Source organism: Agelaius phoeniceus, chromosome 20, assembly GCF_051311805.1.
Source record: "Agelaius phoeniceus isolate bAgePho1 chromosome 20, bAgePho1.hap1, whole genome shotgun sequence".
Classification (NCBI taxonomy): domain Eukaryota; kingdom Metazoa; phylum Chordata; class Aves; order Passeriformes; family Icteridae; genus Agelaius; species Agelaius phoeniceus.
Genome location: NC_135284.1, coordinates 1,497,909 through 1,515,489, shown reverse-complemented (window position 1 = coordinate 1,515,489; position 17,581 = coordinate 1,497,909). Strand labels below are relative to the sequence as shown.

The following is a 17,581-nucleotide window of genomic DNA, read 5'->3' as shown; positions in this document are numbered from 1 at the left end:
CTTCCAGCTGAGCTCTCTGATAGAAGGTTTAACATCTAATGCATATATTTGGTTGTATGACCATTTCAGAGCTGTTTTAACTGTAATTTTTTTGTTTTCATATTAACTCAGGAGTTTCATTGATTTTTTTTTTTAATGCACAAAAAAAGCAGCAACGAATCAGGGCAGTGAAAGATGAGCAGGTTTTCATGTGCCTTCCTGCTGTAGGTAATTTTTTCCTTTATCTTGGAATTTCTTCCCTGCCCGGGGACTCCTTCACCTGGGCAGAGCCCACACTGAGCACTCCCCTCCAAAGGTGCATTTCCCCGTTCCAGTGGTAATGTGGATTTCCTGATTCTCACAGGAATAAGGAAAATGGGAATTTTCAAGTGATAAGGGGCTTCCCCCTTTCCTGCCCTGGGTCTGGGCTCTGGGAGCAGCTGCCTGGCACAGCCTCACCCCCTTCCCTGGCATCAGCTGGGCCTCACAGGGGAAAGGAAAAGGGCATTTTCTGTTAATTCTAGAATTATAAAACTACTCTATTTCCAAACATTTTTCCTCCTCTTTTCCCCTAAATTCTGAGCACTCATGGACTATTTCAGCTCATAAGCAGCAGCCTGGTTCCACAGGTGTGGGGACAATTTGTGTCCAGATGGGCACCAAGCACTGGCACGGCCCTGGGGTGCCCAAGGCAGGGTCTGGGTGTTTTATTGGTGCTCCTGCTTTTCCTCTCCTGCAGGAAGGGTTTGTTTGAGTGGGCACCTCGTTGGTTGTGTGGGGGAGAGCAGGGATGGAGCTGCTGGCAGAGCCACAGGGGCAGAAACTCCTCCCTTCCTGAGCTCTGGAGCTGCTGCTCTGCCTTTACAGGAGAAGTGATGCCAGGGAATGACCTTGGGGTGGGTTTTTAGGGAGAGCTGGTGGCAGGGAATGACCTTGGGGTGGGTTTGGCTCAGTCAGAGAGTGTGCAGGTGATCCATGGCTCGGGGATCCATCAGGGACTCCCACAAAGCCAGGCTGGCATGAGGACAAAGCCCCGTCCCTGAGGTCAGGGGGCCCTTTGGGATGTCCCAGAAGGATGTCAGGATCAGGGCTGTGTGTCCCTGTCTTGGCACAGCAGGAGTTAATGAGGGATTGCAGAGAGGCAGAGCAGGAAGATGAGGCTGTGGGGAGAGAAACTTATTTGATCTGAGGGCGTATGTGGAATAAATACAGCAGATTCTAAAAAGCAGTTTTGTTTATTAGCACACCCTTAAGGAAATAAATTGTACATCATTAGGAGCAGGCTCCTCAGCAGCCACTGCTGCTGTTATTAATGCATTTATCTCATAACCACGCCAGTTTCTCTCAGCCATTCCTTCTGCAACCTTACAGGCTTTACAAATATTGACTAATTACAGCCATGTAGATTTTATTTCCACGACTGAAAAAGCCCCATTGGAAGGGAATTCTGCAGACTCACACTTTCTGAGCCTGAAGTTTCTGTTCTCACGTGTGGGGACATCACCAGCAGAGACATCTCAGCTCCTGCTTGTTCTCAGTGGAAGTGGTGACATTGCACAGGCAGGAGGAAGGCACTTAGTGAATCTGTTCACCAGGGTTTGGGGAAACAAGGCTTAAGTGCTTGCATGGGAAAATCTCCAGTGCCTTCATGGTGATGCTGGTTTGGGGTGGATGTTATGAGGAGAGGAGAGGAGAGGAGAGGAGAGGAGAGGAGAGGAGAGGAGAGGAGAGGAGAGGAGAGGAGAGGAGAGGAGAGGAGAGGAGAGGAGAGGAGAGGAGAGGAGAGGAGAGGAGAGGAGAGGAGAGGAGAGGAGAGGAGAGGAGAGGAGAGGAGAGGAGAGGAGAGGAGCACCCTGGGGCTGGGCTGGCACGGAGCTCCTGGGGCCCAGAATTTGGTGACACTCTGTGAAGAGCCACAAACATGCCAAGGATAGATTTTTTTACAATGGTGTTTGTTTTTTAAAGTGATTCTGAGTGTGGAGGGTTGGCCCTTGGTAGTGCCAGCGTGTGACTCTGTCCTGTGTGGGGACTTCCCTGGGGCACAGCGTGGGACAGCAGGGTCCCCGTGGGGATGGAGCTCAACCCCTGGAAAAATGAGCTGGAACTAGGGAAATTTCACATTCTAGACCAGAATGATTTGGGTTTTTTCATGCTGAGCACAGCATACTGATGCACCTAGGGAAGGTGGGATGGTGGCTGTGTCCCCACCGTGGCGTTGAGGGGAGCTGTGTGCAGTCAGCCAGGCCTGGAGCATCACTCGGGGCTGAGGGGAAGGAAACAGCAGCTCTGAATGTGCCTGTGGAGGCACCCAGAGCCAGGGGCCCTGCTGGGCTCCACTGCACTGACCCAGCTGCCTGGTCTGGGCTGTTGTGGGGAGAAGGAAGGGCAGAGCCTCCACAGCCTCCCAGATCCTTTAAAATAGAAAATCATATAAATAGGGCATGATCTAGCACTGTGCCAAATGACAGAATCTATAGATAGCAGATTAGTCAGGACTGAGCTGGCAGGCACAAACACAGCCAGGAGCACTCAGTGTCCCCTGTGAGGGGGGCCTGGGCCAGGTGAGGTACCTGAGGTACCTGGCCCAGGTGATGCCGAGCCCAGCTCTGCCCCTGCATCTGCATTTTTCTGGCACAGTCCTGTTTGTTGGCATTTCAGTTATTTTCCCCAAACGTTCTGCATGACAGTGATGTCAGCACCAAAAGCTGACATTGTGCTGATGACAAAACCCCCTCCGTGTGGAGAATGCTCTTCTGCAGTTGTTGAGGAGGAGTGGGATGCAGCAGCTCCTGACGGGCACGGAGGGCAGTGCCAGGGCTGGGCGCTGGGTGTGCTCCGTCCTCAGCAGCAGGAGCTGATCCTGGTGGGAAGGGAGGCTCTGCCCACTCTCAGAAAGAGCAGAAAGGAGGAATTCGGCCCGGGTCACGCAGCAGGTCAGCGGCAGGAGCAGAGGGAGAGCTCCGGGCTCCCCCTTCCCTCCGGCCCTGCCGGGGAGCCGCGGGATCCGCCCGCGTTCAGAGAGGGGAGATTGACTCTCACTCCCTGGGAAGTTCAGCCACTGTGAAATTGGTAAATTACACAGGCCCACAGAACTTAGAAAAACAATATAATCCTGGGGGTACTGAAATAATTAATTTCCTAATCAAGTACACCTTGCTTTTTTTTTTTTTTTTAATTTGCAAATAGCACTCCGTGTTATTCCCCGTTTCAGCCACGCCAAGGAAGGAATCTCCTGGGCAGCAGAGCCAGAGGGGCCCGAGGCAGGGGTGAGTCCCCCCAGGGGCTGCGGGCACCGGGGAGAAGCGGCCTCGGCACCGCCGGACCCCAGCGAGGGCCGGGCGATGCTTTTGGGGGAGGTTTTGCCGTGCTCTGGATCCTGCCCAGGACCAGGGAGAGAAGAGCCGGAGCCGCAGGGCTCCCGCCGGGGTTTGTGCTGGGCTCTCTCCCGCTCTCGCTGCACCCTTGTTTGCTTTAAATCACTTCAAATGCGGAGGCTGTCAGACAAGACAATTAACATGGGGAAGGGGGAAAGTATTACCATCCATTATTTGCCATAACATGAATTTAAGCCAGGAAGTCAAATGATAAAATATGTGGTGAAAAGTGTTGGTGGTGGGAGTGCCTAAATGAGTAATAGCCCTGGGCTTCTGAGCCTTGAACTTAACGTGCTAAGTAAATCCCCGAGGTCAAAAAGTATGAAAATTGTTGCAGCTTGGGGAGATATATTTTAACTTTGGAAAAGGTCCGTGTAGATCCGCTGCGGGGTCGGGGAGGCAGAGGCCGAGCAGCCGCAGCTCCGGGAGCTGGAGCGATGGTCGGGGGATGGGTGCTTGTAGTTTTTTGGGGGGAAAAACAGAGAATGAAATATTGCAATGAAATCAGGCGAGGAGCTTGCGGGGCGGGATGAGCCGGGAGCGCTTTGTGCCGCCGGCAGCGGTGATGGGAGAGCGGCTGCACCCCCGGGATCCCGGCGGCACCGAACCGAACCGAACCGGGCCGGGATCCCGCCCCGCTCCGCCGCGCTCCAACTCTTCCCCTTTAAAACTCCTGCTGCCGCTCGCGCTGACCATGCGGCCGGATTTATGGAGAGAGATGTTTTAGCAGAATCCCCCCGAGTCCCCCATCAGCCCTAAATCCCCAGCCCGCGCTCCCCGGGAGCCCTCCTGACACAGAGCATGCCAAAACAGCTTCGTTTTGCCTATGCATTAGCAATCTATTTTACCTTTTTGACATCTCTCACACATAAAACCGTAAGAGAGAAATAAAATATCTGTCTCTGGGCGAAAATAAAGCTTTGCCTCCCTCCTGATCTATAGGATATAAAATAAAGCCATGGCTTTGATAGTGGCTTTTCCTTAGACCGGAGTTGCTTTTGCACACACGGAGACAATGAAGATGGATGAGCCGGGAGCGGTGCATCCTCCGGGGGTTCGCTTCACCCTCTTTTTTTATAGCCCCCCCTCGCCCCCTCTACCTCTCCACTTTTCTTTCTTTTCTCTTTTATTCGCCTTTTATCCGCCCTTCACCGAGTGCAGGATCCCGCTCTGCTGTCCCGCAGCCGCGCTCGGCCCCGGCCCCGCTCCCGGCCGGGCTCGGGGACACCCCCGGGCCCTTCCCGGCCACCCCGGGCCCTTCCCGGCCACTTTCCCGTCAGTCAGAGGCAGAGCCGCGCTCCTCGGATTTGTAATTATTTATTAACTGTATTTTCCCATAAACAATGCATGAGCTCGGAGTGTAAGCGACAACATTTAGCGACGTGGGCAGAAACCCGGGAGGGCTAATCACGGGGCTGGGGGGCAGGAAAATAAATAAGGAAAAGGAAAATAAATAGAAAAAAAAATAAAAGGAAAGGGAAAGGCGAGCGGAGCCGGGGGGCGACAGTGTGGTGGTGTTTACCCTCAGCATCGACCCGAGTGTGGCAGGATAAACTGGGACCTTCTAATACATAATTTAAAGATCTTTTTCCTCTTCTTTTTTTTTTTTTTTCCAAGCTCTTTTAAAACAAACCTGGGGATGGATCCCGTCCAGCCGTGGGGTTTATGGTGCTGGGATGTTCTGAAGGCTTAATTACATCTTAACTCCAATATTTGGCCAGAGCATTAACCGCATATATATTTAATCAGGCGGAGGCGCTCTTTCTGCGGGGGAAGGTGCTGGGGACGGGGGGGAAGTGGGACCCCCACACCGGGAGAGGCCCCCGCCCCCGTCCCGAGCTGCCCCGGGCGCGGAGGGGTCGGAACGGGAGCTCGGGGCCGCCCCCGCCCCGTCGGGGACCCCGCCGGGCCCCGGCCCCGACCCGCGCGCGGTGCGGGAGAAAGGTTCCAAAGGAGGGAAAAAAGAAAATCAAATTTAAAATGAATGGGGAAAGAGGGAAAACTCAGCGCTGTCGGGGATGGATGGTGGTGAAAGCGCCTGCCGGTGCGTGGGAGGGAAGTTTTTGCCCGGCTGGGGATGCGGGGATGCTCGGGGCTTGTGCAGCACCGGCACCCGTAAAGGAGAGAGAAATCCCATTACTGAGCGCAGCGGTGGCGAAAGGGGGTGGTAAACAGGGTGATGGTTAACTAAAAAGATGGGAACGACACCCATAAAATGCAAATTTAAACTCGCCTGAAAGGGACTTGGTTTTTTTTTCTTCGGTATTAGATTTTAAATGAATTTGAGTTTGGATTTGTTTGGCTGGTTTGTTTGGCGTTTTTTTACTCTTTTTTTTTATCTCTCTCTTTATTTGGGTCTCTTTCACTAGTCACTATTTTACTTACACTCTCTATTTTTTTTAATTCTAATTTTTTTTTTCCTCTTGTAATTTCCATCCTCAAAAGAAAAAAAAAAATCCCTTTTTAAAACATCTGCCGATTTCTCCCTTTCCTTTCTTTCTTTTCTTTTTTACTCTCTTAATGTCCCTCCTTTCCAGCACCGGAGCCGGCCGGGGTTGCTCTGGAACATCCCGGCCGCTCCCCGCGGGGCTCGGGCTGGGGCACCGACCCGGGAAGGGGCCTGGGCGAATTGCAAAAAACCAAAAACTGCCCCGTGCCCTGCAGCCGGCCCTGCGAGGGGGCGGCACACGGGGGTTCCCCCCTCGGGCTCCGGGCGTGCCGGGGTTGCAGGAGCCGGGGCAGCCCGCGGGTGCCGGGGTTGATTTTCGGATCTGCTGGAGACAAGCGCGGGCGGTTCGGCCTCTCAAGCGCCTGCTCGGGGTCGGGATCCCCGCCGGGGGTGAGGCGGAGGGGACACCCCGCGGTCCCCTCCTGTCCCGAGCGGGGCTCGGGGGGTTCGGGCGGACAGAGCCCTCCCCAGGGAAGCGCAGCGGAGCGAGGGGACCCCGGAGCCCGCGGGGAGGGGCTGGGCACGGCCTGAGCCCCCCGGCAGCGGGGGGAGAACCAGATGCTTTCGCTAACGCCTGGGAAAGGAGAAAAAAAAAAATCGCTGTGAAAAACTGGTGCTTGATGGACGCGAGATGCTCACCGCCTTCCCCTCATTCATCCCCAGCGACACATGGCACCGGGGCCGCGGCAGCGCTCCCCTGACGGCACCCGCAGCTGTCGCTTCCCGGGCATGAGAAGCGCCCATGTGCGGGCACCGGGCGGGGCGGCCCCGGCAGCTGCGCGGGGAGCCCCGGTGCGCGCCCCGACGGGGCCGAGGGTGACAGCGGGACCCAGCCCGGGGCTTTTCAACACCCGCGGGAGCTCCGAGGCCATGGCTCGGCCCAGGACAGCCCCGGCACCGCCTCTCCCGGCCCGGGCACGTTCTGCATCCTGCGCCCCGCGCGGAGCGCGTTTGCTGCCTTCCTTTTTCTTTCTGTCTTCCAATTTATGCCTTCCCGCTTTTTTTTTTTTTTTAAATTTTTTTCCCCCTCTCAAGGACGAGGAAAACGGACGTGAAAGAGAGCGAGGGCGGTGGGTCCAGGCGGGGGATGCTGCGGGCTCCGGGGCGAGCCTCCGCCATCCCCGCGCCCGGCCGCGGCTCTCGGTGGTGCGAGCACCCCCGGGCGCGCTCGGTCCCTTCCATGCCCGGGCTCAGCCCGCTGGGACGGGGAGAGGGGCGGGCTCCGGGGCCGGGAGGGGCCGGGGCCAGGCGGTGACGCCTCCCCGGAGCAGTGGCTCCCGACGGGCAGCAAAGCGCGAAGGAAAGAGAAACCTCGTCCGCACCGCCCCGGTACCGACCGGCCCCTGGAAGGTAAAAGCGAATTAATGTTTATTTACCAAAAAAAAGAGAAAAAATAAAGGTACACGGCGGTGGCCGGTGCTGCTCGGCCCCGGACGAGCGCCGGTAACGGAACCACGGTGAAGTTAGCGGCGCCTCCGCTGTGCCCTCGGCGGTCGGGCGGCCCCGGGCCCGCCGCCCCCTCCCCACCGGGGCTGCCCCGCCGGAGCGTCCCGGGCCGCGGTCCCGGCCCCGCCGCACCGCTCCGCCCGGGAAAAGCGGCCCGCCCCGGGGTCCTGCTGGACTCCGCGCCCCGCGGACACCCCGCGCCCTCGGGGAACCCACGGGATCTCGTTTGTCGCCGGTGCCAGCGAGGCGCTCCTCCGGCCGGCGGCGGCACCGGGGCTCTCTAACGGCTCCGTGACCCCGCGGGGGTGCCAGACCCCACCGAGCGGCCGCGGCTCCTCGTGCGCACCGTGCCCGCGTCCGTGCCCCCTCACACCTACCGCAGCATCGCGCTCGGGGGGCCGGGCCGGCCGTCGGCGGGGCGATGGGTCGGTGCGTCTGTCGGTGCGTCTGTCGGTGCGTCGGTCGGTGTGTCTGTCGGTGCGTCTGTCAGTGCGTCGGTCCGTGTGTCGGTCGGTCGGTCGGTCGCTCGGCGGGCCGGCGGGCGGAGGCGGCGGTGGCGCCCCGGCGGCTCTATAAAGGGGCGCGGACGCCCCGTCCGGCGGCGGCGCGGCGGGCGCGGGGGGGCGGCGTTGGCGGCGCGGATTGGCCGCGGCGGGCGGTGACGTGGGCGCGCGGTCCATAAGGCTGCGGCGGCGGCGGCGCCGGGACCATGCAGAGCCCCTGCGCGGCCGGACGGCGGGGCCGCCCCTCTGCCCCGCGCCCTCCGCCCGGCCCGGCCCGCCCGCCCCGGGCCCTGCGCTCCGCCACCGCCGGGCCATGCCACGCCGGGGACACGGGCGGCCGCCGCGGGTAGCGATGCGCGCGGGTAGGTAGGACGGACGGACGGACGGACGGACGGACGGACAGACAGAGCCGGGCGCGACGGTGCCGCCGAGACGTCGAGGGAGAGAGAACGAGAAAAGAGAGAGAGAGAGAGAGAGAGAGAAGGAGAGCGAGCGGCGGAGCGAGGAGCGGCGGAGCGTGTCCCCGTCCCCGCGTGTCCCCATCCCCGCGTCAGGACGCGCAGGGCGATGTCGCCGCGGCAGCAGCCACAGCCCGTGTGACCGCCACCGCCTCTCCATGTCCCGGCTCGTTATTTATTATTATTATTATTGTTGTTGTTGTTGTTATTATATTTTTCCTCCTTTGATTTCTCATTGGGAAAAGCACTTTGACTCCTGACTGCTCTACCTCAGACCTTAGAAAAACTCATCACGCTCGCTTTTTGGCGGTTTTATTTTTAATTTTTTTAATTTTTATTTTTCTGAGCGCCGATTTTATAGCCGTAATTGTTTTATTGTTACTATTATTATTACTATTATTATTATTATTATTATTATCCGTGTGGTTGGTAGCGGCCGGGATCCTGCGGCTGTGTCGAAGCGCTGGGCAGTGGGGGGTTCTCCTGTGTACCCCTTCTAGGACACTCGAACGAAGATTTTTCTTCTTCCTCCCTTTCTTTTTATCCTTCTTCACTTCTCCAAGGCTTTTAAAAGATACGTACACAAAAACAAGAAAAAGAAAGAAAGAAAGAAAACAAAACAAAACCAAACCTTCGCCGGTGTTGTCGTCTTTCTAAAAAAAAAAAAAAAAAAAAAAAAAAAGAATTGTTTTTATTTATTTTTTTTCCTTGATACCTGGGAAACCGCTGCCCCCCTCAGAACTAACCAAAGACAATGGTTCACTGTGCAGGCTGCAAAAGGCCGATCTTGGACCGGTTTTTGTTGAATGTACTGGACAGGGCTTGGCATGTGAAGTGTGTTCAGTGCTGTGAATGTAAATGCAATTTGACAGAGAAATGCTTTTCGCGAGAAGGCAAGCTTTACTGCAAAAACGACTTCTTTCGGTGAGTACCGGCCTCCGCCTGCCCCCGCCGCTCCTCTCCGTTCGTTTTTCGCCTCCATTTTTTCCCTTTATTTTTGTCGTTTCCCCCGTTGTCAGCGGGACCCATAAGCGCCTCTTCCCTCCCCATGACACGCGAGCATCTCAAACCGCGGCTGCTTCTCCCGGTGATCTCGGGGCAGGGGACGGGCGGGGGTCGGGCCCGTTGATGTCGCCGCTCTCCGCGTCCCCCGGCCGAGCTCGAGTTGCCCAAAGTTCCCTCCCAACTATCGACCGGCGCTGCGGGCCGGGCCCGGGCGGGAGAGCGCGGGCACCGTCCCGGGCCCGGTGCGGCGGAGCGGGGGTGACCGGGCCGTGAGCCCGGCGCTGTTCCCGGTGCCGCCCGGCGGGGAAGGCGCGGTGCGGGAGCATCCCGTGCACCGGAGCCAGGCCGGCCCGAGGGCAGCGAGCCTCTGCCGCTGGATGGATGGATGGATGGATGGATGGATGGATGGATGGATGGATGGATGGATGGATGGATGGATGGAGAGGGAAGCGGTGACCGACGCTCGCTCGCCGCCGCTCTCCCCGCGCGTCCCGGCCCGCTGCGGCGCCGGCATCAATCCCGGCTCGGAGCGGCCGCCGGTACCGCTGCCCGCCGGGCCCCGCCGCCGCACACCGGCGATAAGGGCAAGGGCCGGGGAGGCCGCGGAGCCCCCGCCGTACACCGGCACAACGCCCGGACTGGCCCGGCGGAACGCGGCCCCGAGCGCCGCCGCCGCTTCTCCCTGGGCACGGGGACGGGCTCTGCTCCGAGCTCCATCGCTTCTCCCCGGGAACGGGCCCGGCACTGCTCCGGTCCCGCTTCCCAGAGCCCCGCGGGGCACGGGAGGCCTCCGGCCGCGGTGCGGGTCCGGCCCCGCCGTCCCCCGGCTCTCCGCTCCGGCCGCAGCCCCACCGAGGCCGGTACGGACGGACAGAACGAGGGGGATTCCTGCGGGCCGATTGTCAGAGCGTTCTTCGTGCGGGTGTGGGGGCGCGGGGACACCCGGGCAGCGCAGCCCCGGCGTTCGGCGATGCCGAGCGCTGCCCAGGCCGGGTTTGATTTTTATTTTGAAAAGCGGCGATATCGGGGAGAGAGAGCGCTCTGCGGGGATGCCGTATTTGTTTGGTTCGATGCCGTTTTCCGTGGCCCAGCAGGGTGTGTGGAGGCCGCGGTCGGGGCCCCGTTGCCGGGCGCTGCTGACCGCGGCCCGGCCTCTCCCCGCAGGTGTTTCGGGACCAAGTGCGCGGGCTGTGCCCAGGGCATCTCCCCCAGCGACCTGGTCCGCAGGGCGCGGAGCAAAGTGTTCCACTTGAACTGTTTTACGTGTATGATGTGTAACAAGCAACTCTCCACCGGCGAGGAGCTCTACATCATAGACGAGAACAAGTTTGTCTGCAAAGAAGATTACCTAAATAACAGCAATACTGCCAAAGAAAACAGCCTGCATTCAGGTGAGGAGCGCGGCGGGGGCGATGAAGGCGGGGATGCGCTCAGCACCGGCTGCTCCTTGGGATGAGACGCTCCTCTCCTTCTTCCTTCTCTTCTTTCTTCTGTCTTCTCCTTTCTGCCCTTCCTCCTTCCTCTCTTATCCCTTGTCTTCCTCCTCTCTCTTCTCCCTTCACTCTCCCTTTCTTTTCGTCTCCTTCTTGTCTCCCTTTTATTTTTCTTCTTCTCCCCTTTTTCGTTTCCCTCCTTTTCTCTCTCCCCCGGTCCTACCGCGGCCCGTCCCTCGCGGTCGGTGTTTCCCCCCGGCTGAGCGTGACCCGGGTTTGTTCTCCCCAGCCACCACCGGCAGTGACCCCAGCCTGTCCCCCGACTCTCAAGACCCCTCCCAGGACGACGCCAAGGACTCGGAAAGCGCCAACGTGTCCGACAAGGAGACGGGGAGCAACGAAAACGACGACCAGAACCTGGGGGCCAAGCGGCGGGGACCCCGCACCACCATCAAAGCCAAACAGCTAGAGACTCTGAAAGCCGCCTTCGCGGCCACCCCAAAACCCACCCGGCACATCAGGGAGCAGCTGGCACAGGAGACCGGCCTCAACATGCGGGTCATCCAGGTACCGCCGCCTCCGGGCACCGGGCACGGCTCCGAGGGATGCGGGGGCGAGCAGGGGCCGGTGCCCGGCACCCTCCGCGCTGCGGGGCCCGGGGAAGCCCCGCCGGCCTTTGAAATCGTTATTACCGAGGCGTCCCGGTGCTTCCCGGGGCTTCCCGGTCCCGGTCGGCGGGGACGGAGCCGCGGGTTTACCCGCAGAAATCCTAAAGAAGCTGCAAACAGTATCGAAATTAATAACCAGAAATGTGAGGGGTTAATGGGTAAATAAGAATGACAACGCGCTGGAATTATTAAAAGGTTTATAAACCCGCAGCGCTGGGGTAATGGGGGGTTAAAGGACCATTAAAGACGAGGTTAGGTTGGAGAGGCTCAGTGTGAGGGTAATTAGCAGTAATCTTGTCAGGGTAATAAGAATTAACTCAATCATTCTTGACCTGCAGTCGGTGGGGAGCGGGGCCGCCGTCACGCGTGGGTTCGGCCGCGCTTGGAGCGCGGCTCGGTGCGCACCGGGCACAGACCGGGAAAGGGAAAAGCGCAGCCCCGGGATGGGGATGGAGATGGGGATGGAGGGGAAGGGAGAGCGCGATCCCTCTCGGGCTCCCGGGAGCGGCACCCGCGGCTCCCGTGACCGGCGCCTCTCCCGCCGCCCCGCCAGGTGTGGTTCCAGAACCGGCGCTCCAAGGAGCGGCGGATGAAGCAGCTGAGCGCGCTGGGCGCCCGGCGACACGCGTTCTTCCGCAGCCCGCGCAGGATGCGGCCGCTCGTGGACCGGCTGGAGCCCGGCGAGCTCATCCCCAACGGGCCCTTCTCCTTCTACGGAGGTGGGTACCGCTGCCCCGCGCTGCCTCTCTCCGTGCCGGCCTCTGGCCGCAGCCCCGGGGCCGCTCCGCCCGGTTCCCGCCGCCCATCGCGGGACTCCCCGCAGCCGGGGCGGCCGCGGCCGCGCTGCCGGCGCGATGCCGGCGCTCTCCCGCTGTTCCCCCGGTGCTTTCGGGAGCGCCGCTTTGTGCCGGTGGCCCCGCTGCTCGGCGGGAAGGGGGAGCCCGGCCAGCCCGGTCACTCGTTTCCCCTCGGGTTCGTGGGTGACACCCCGAGCCCCCCGGCCGCGCCGGCCCCGCTCGGGTACCTGCCCGCCTGTTACCGTCCCTCTCTCTCTCTTTGTCCGCCAGATTATCAGAGCGAGTATTACGGCCCTGGAAGCAATTACGATTTCTTCCCGCAAGGACCGCCCTCGTCTCAAGCGCAGACCCCCGTGGATCTCCCGTTCGTGCCCTCCTCGGGGCCGTCAGGGACCCCGCTGGGGGCCATGGACCACCCCCTGCCCGGACATCACCCCTCGAGTGAGGCTCAGCGCTTCACTGACATCATGTCGCACCCCCCGGGAGACTCGCCCAGCCCCGAACCCAACCTGCCCGGGTCCTTGCACTCCATGTCCGCAGAAGTTTTTGGCCCCAGCCCCCCATTTTCGTCGATATCCGTCAACGGTGGTGCTAACTACGGCAATCACTTGTCCCACCCTCCAGAGATGAACGAAGCGGCTGTGTGGTAGCTTTAAACAAACTGGGTCTAAGTAAGTGATGATCATCTAGTCTGCTTATTGTTATGGTGTACAGAAATGAATTCATATAACATCTCTCCCGCCCTAAGACAATTTTACCTTGGGAACGAACTGAATCCAATCGCTCCAAGGCAAGCTTTGCTCTAGACCAGGACAATCTCCATGTTATGGTTGTATCAAACAAGCAAGGGGACTTTTTTGTACCATTGACAAAGAAACTGGGGAAGCTGTACAGTAAAAGTGCTGCCATTCCGTAGGATGGCTAAGTTTGATTACCCTGTTGGATGTCATCCTAAGAGCCACAATCCTTAGAAACTTCTCGTTAAAAAAAAAAAAAAAAAAATTAAAAAATAATTGAATGAAGGAGAGGTCAAAGAAAAGGGGAAAAAAAAGCTTCAAGAACTCTCTATAGCGTTCCTGGTTAAGGATGGTTCTGGCATTATGAATCTGTTTGTTCATTTTTGTCTCTCAGAAAGTTCGACAACAAGAAACTCTTTTTAGCTTCAGCCATTTCAGCCTGCTGACGATCAGGTGGGACAACTTTTCCTTTTTCCTTTCTTGTTTTCTTTTCTGTTTTGTTTCGGTTGTTTTTGTTTGGTTTTTGTTTGGTTTTTGTTTGGTTTTTTTTCAAAAATAGCAAATACTAAATGTTAAGCCCTCAGCACCAACTCTTCTACCTTCACAAAGCTACACGTACAAAACCTCCTCATCATAGCAAAGGTCACCACCCAGACCTCTAACGAAAATGACTTGAAAAAACAAACAAACAAACAAAAAGTATTCTACCTTCACAAAGAGAGAAAAGCTAAACAAAAAGACTCTATTGAACTAAAAACAGTCAACTGTTTACGTCTAATGTTAAATTCAGGAGCTCAATGTTTTACTAATAAATCCTGTTTTAGAAAAACCTCTTGTTCAAAAGCAAAAGATTTTGAGCAGCCAACCAAAATAGTTCATTTTCTTTTCTGTAGATGTTCTAACAGATTGCAGGGCTTGTGGTTCACTGTGCTAGTTTGTAAAAGGTGTTGTTTACAGAAGGCAAAGAAAAAAGAAACCCACAAAACCCAGACAGTTGCCAAATAAAGTAAATATATAGCACAAATACTGTAAGGTGCTTTGCACCAGCAACCCGAGAAGGCGTTTAAAAAGTGTTACAAGGTTAAAAAGAAAAAAAAAAAAGACAAACAAACATCTTTGCTAATTTTTAGTCCTGTTGAACATTCATGGAATTGTTAATATGACTTATATAGACCCACACAGGTTTTATTTTTGTGTCTTTAAAATAAAAGTCCAAAATATTTAAATTTTATGGTCAAATATGCAGTCAACAGCTGCTACTTTTTTCTTTATATATTAAATTTCTCATATGTCTTTTATTGTTCTAATGAACCTAAGCTTGTGTGACCTCCAGTGCATATTAGACCATTCACTGTATGAAAGAAAACATGTTGGATAAAATTTGTGCGTTTTTAATAAAATTAGAAAATCTGATGTTTAGATAACTTGTGTTTCATTTGATGTTTTAAGCAATTTTTGGAAATTGATTCTCCTGAGTAAAATAGCCCTGAGAAGGAATGCTCCACTCTGCTGCTAATCCTGGGCAGCTCTTTGGCCCTGGTATCGATGCAGGCAGCGGCCAGAGGCAGCTCCAGCCTTTCTTTCCATCTCCAGGCTCAGTTGTTGGAGTCCAAATACCGTGTTCCACGGCATTTTAAATTTTAAAATTCAGAAAGAATCCAATTATTCAATATCTTCAGTTATTCGTGCTCTGTGCTAAGAGAGAACGTTCGAAATGCTGATTTTATGCATAAACAAAAATGTGTTGAAAATGTAAAACGCTTGCAAAGATACGGTTTGCAATTGATCTGCTTTTAGTTAATTCTCTGAAGGTAATTTTGGGTTTTTTCTCCTAATTGGGCAGTTTGGACACAGCATAGCCTCAATGTCCTGACAGTAATTTGAATCCTTTTTTCTTAGAGCTGAGGCAGAGTCAATGCTTTGGCGGCGTTTGCTCGTTCTGAAGTTCTCTGAAGGGCACTGGGGGAGAATATTTTGCTTTGCCCTCGATGCAGCCTCATTCTCTTGGAGAAAAAATGAAACAAAAAAATCCTGGAGCCTTGCAAAATGCCAAATTTCACGTTTTAATTATCAACCGTGGCAGGACCGTGAATATTCAGTTCTTCAAAAGCAAAATTCCCGCTGATTCCGAGAGGAGCTGGAGCTGTGCTGGGGACAAAGAGTCAGGTTGGGTTCTGCAGAGCCTCTGGTTTGAATGTTCCACCTGCTGGGTTAATGGAAAGGGACGAGCTGGGATTGCATCTCCTCCTTCCTCTGCACGCGCCGGGGCTTGGGCTGCCTTCGCTTCCTTTGATGCAGACACAGAATTTTATGGTAAACCCCAGACTTCCCCATTCCCAGTGATTCCATCATTTCTCTCTTCGGACTGGGGGTGGGAAAAGAACCAACTCCAAATGCTTTTGAGTTGTATAGTTTGTAATTTTCAATGGTGATTTTTGATTTTGTTCAATACCTAATTTCTATGCCCAGCAGAGGGGCCACCTAGATGAAGCAATAGTTCACTTTAAACACAAAATGTCTTATATAATAACAATATAAAGATAAAAAACTATCTGCAAGGGATCTGTTAGTGTTTCTAAAAAATAATTCATGCTTTATTAAATACAGGGGAGACTTCTTAAACTCCTGGACTCCGTGTCTAACTCATTTGTTTGTCTTTTGTGCTATTGCCATGTTTTGTTGCTCTGGTTTGCATTTATATAAGCAGAGGAATGGGTGATTTATTTATTCCAAACTTCTACTTATCTGGGAAAGATAAATATTGCTGTTTGTGCTGCTGGGCTGGGCTGCTGCTTTACTGTTGAATCAATGATTTTAAATGAGGACTTCACCAAATAGGTTTGTGCTGCAGGAAATTCTGAGGGGTTCTTCCCTTTCTTTCTTTCTCTCTCCCTCGGTCCTTGTACAGTTTATTCTGTGTTCATTCGGGCAGTGACAAGGCTCGGTTTAGGGCCGGTGTTAGGCTTGGTTTAGGTCAGTTTAGGCTGTAAAAAGGAGGATTTGTCGTTTTGTGATGCTCCCATCGCTTCCTCGGGGCTGTGCTGGGTTTGGGGGAGCCCAGGAGCCGTTCCCATGGCCGAGGCCGAGCCCCAGCCCGTGGAGATTGGAATTCTGCTCTCCTCAGAGCGAGCTCGGTGCGTCTGAAGCCCCTAATCCAGCAACAATTGCACAGTCAAACTCCTTTTGAAGGCATTGTCACGTTGGGCTCTTGTAAGTCCTTGTTTACAAGAGCATTTCCATTGACTCCAGCGGCGTTCCCTGGGTGGGTGGAGGGATGGATGGAGGGATGGAGGGATGGATGGATGGATGGATGGATGGATGGATGGATGGATGGAGGGATGGATGGATGGATGGGAGAAGGGCCTGGGGCCATCCCAGGGTCCTGCACTGTCTCTGCCGTGCAGAGCCCGGCTCTGTGTCCGTGCAAGGCCTCCCCAGGAGCCCTTTGGGCAGTAACTGCTCTCTTTTGGTCTCTCTGCTGCCTGAGGTGCCCTCGGGGCTGTGTCCCAGCCAAGGGCAGAGCTGGCACTGCCCCTGCCCTGCCTGGGCATGGCCAGGGATGCTGGGCCCAGCTGAAGATCCGTGCACAGCCCCTGTGAGAGCTGCTCCAGCCCCAGGAGAAGGCCCCAGGCACCTGCTGTGAGTACTGCCCATGTGGGGCTGCTCTCTGCGAGGGGACCTTGCAGGGTCACCAAAGTCTGTCAAATGCTGCGAGTTTCCAGCAGCCAAAGCTCTGCTTTTGGCCCAAATGTCCACAGTGTCCCCACCGAGGCTCCTCTCTGCCCCCTCCCTCCCTCCCCGGGCGCTGCTGGGATCTGTTTGCTTGGGCATGGAAAGAGATTTGGGAAGATCTGTATCCCAGGAGTAAGGATGGACTTAAATGACGATTTGTAGATAAATTATTTGTAATATTTTGATGTCTGTACCCAGGTGCTGAGCATTGGGTACAGGATACAAATTGATAAATAAATATCATTTTAAACTATCAGTGGTGATTGACATACTTTTGCCATCCTGGCAAGTGGCAGATATTGCAGTATCCTTTCAGGAGTGGTTCCTTTTGCTGTAGTCTGGATTTGTATCTTGAATATCTGTGTTGTCTTTAAGTTTTGCATGTTTTTACAATATGAAACTGAAGCATTTGCAATCCCCCTTTCTGTTCCTACCCCTAATAGATAAATTCACATCTACTAAGTTTAAACAATTGATGCAAATCCTCCTATGCTGGTGAGCTGGGAACAAGGAATTGTGATGCTGGAGCAGGTTTTGGGAGATCCTTTCTTTGTCTCTGCCATGGCACTGGGGTGCTCAGCATTCCTCATGCCAACAAAACACCCATGAAGTTATCAATGAAATTACTGAGTCCATTTAAATATATTTTGATTACAAATCTGGGATTTGTTTATTTGTTTATAGTACTTGTGGTGGGCTCGTGCTTGGAAAGCAGAGTTTGATGTTGTTCACTCATTAAATGCAGAATTGTAACGTGGGAATTGGAGAGGAAATGTGGCCTTGTGGTGAGGTGGCCTCCAAATTCCCCGCTCCACGTCCCTGGGGTGTTCTTGGGGTGTTCTTGGGGTGTTCTCAGGGTGTCCCTGCAGGGCTGTTCCCGTTGGCACACGGGATCACAGTTGCTGTTTTTGTTGTGGGAACATCCCTTGGTGACCCTGCTGGGACACGGCTGTGACTGGGCTCTCTTACAGCTCCTGCCCCAGGGTGGCACCAAACCCAG

The 17,581-nt window shown here is 55.3% G+C and overlaps 1 protein-coding gene and 1 long non-coding RNA gene across 3 annotated transcripts; one reads left to right on the top strand and one right to left on the bottom strand.

Moving 5' to 3' along the window:
* Positions 1–4,654: 4,654 nt before the first annotated feature.
* On the bottom strand, positions 4,655–7,771 carry LOC143695552 (uncharacterized). Its single transcript, XR_013184891.1, has 2 exons — positions 7,626–7,771; positions 4,655–6,376 (listed from the first exon to the last, which is right to left on the bottom strand). It is a non-coding gene; the product is annotated as an uncharacterized LOC143695552 (long non-coding RNA).
* Positions 7,772–7,974: 203 nt separating this feature from the next.
* LHX1 (LIM homeobox 1) lies at positions 7,975–15,471 on the top strand. 2 transcript variants are annotated; one of them, XR_013184883.1, is made up of 6 exons: positions 7,975–9,133; positions 10,379–10,605; positions 10,937–11,214; positions 11,869–12,034; positions 12,383–13,302; positions 14,749–15,471. XR_013184883.1 is itself a non-coding variant. In XM_054647026.2 (5 exons), exons 1-5 carry the CDS (start codon positions 8,964–8,966, stop codon positions 12,760–12,762), a joined length of 1,221 nt encoding a protein of 406 aa, XP_054503001.1. In that variant the 5' UTR covers positions 7,975–8,963; the 3' UTR covers positions 12,763–15,471. The 2 variants fall into 2 exon arrangements, 1 of the variants encoding a protein (XP_054503001.1); XM_054647026.2 differs by having other exon boundaries at positions 12,383–15,471.
* Positions 15,472–17,581: the final 2,110 nt, after the last annotated feature.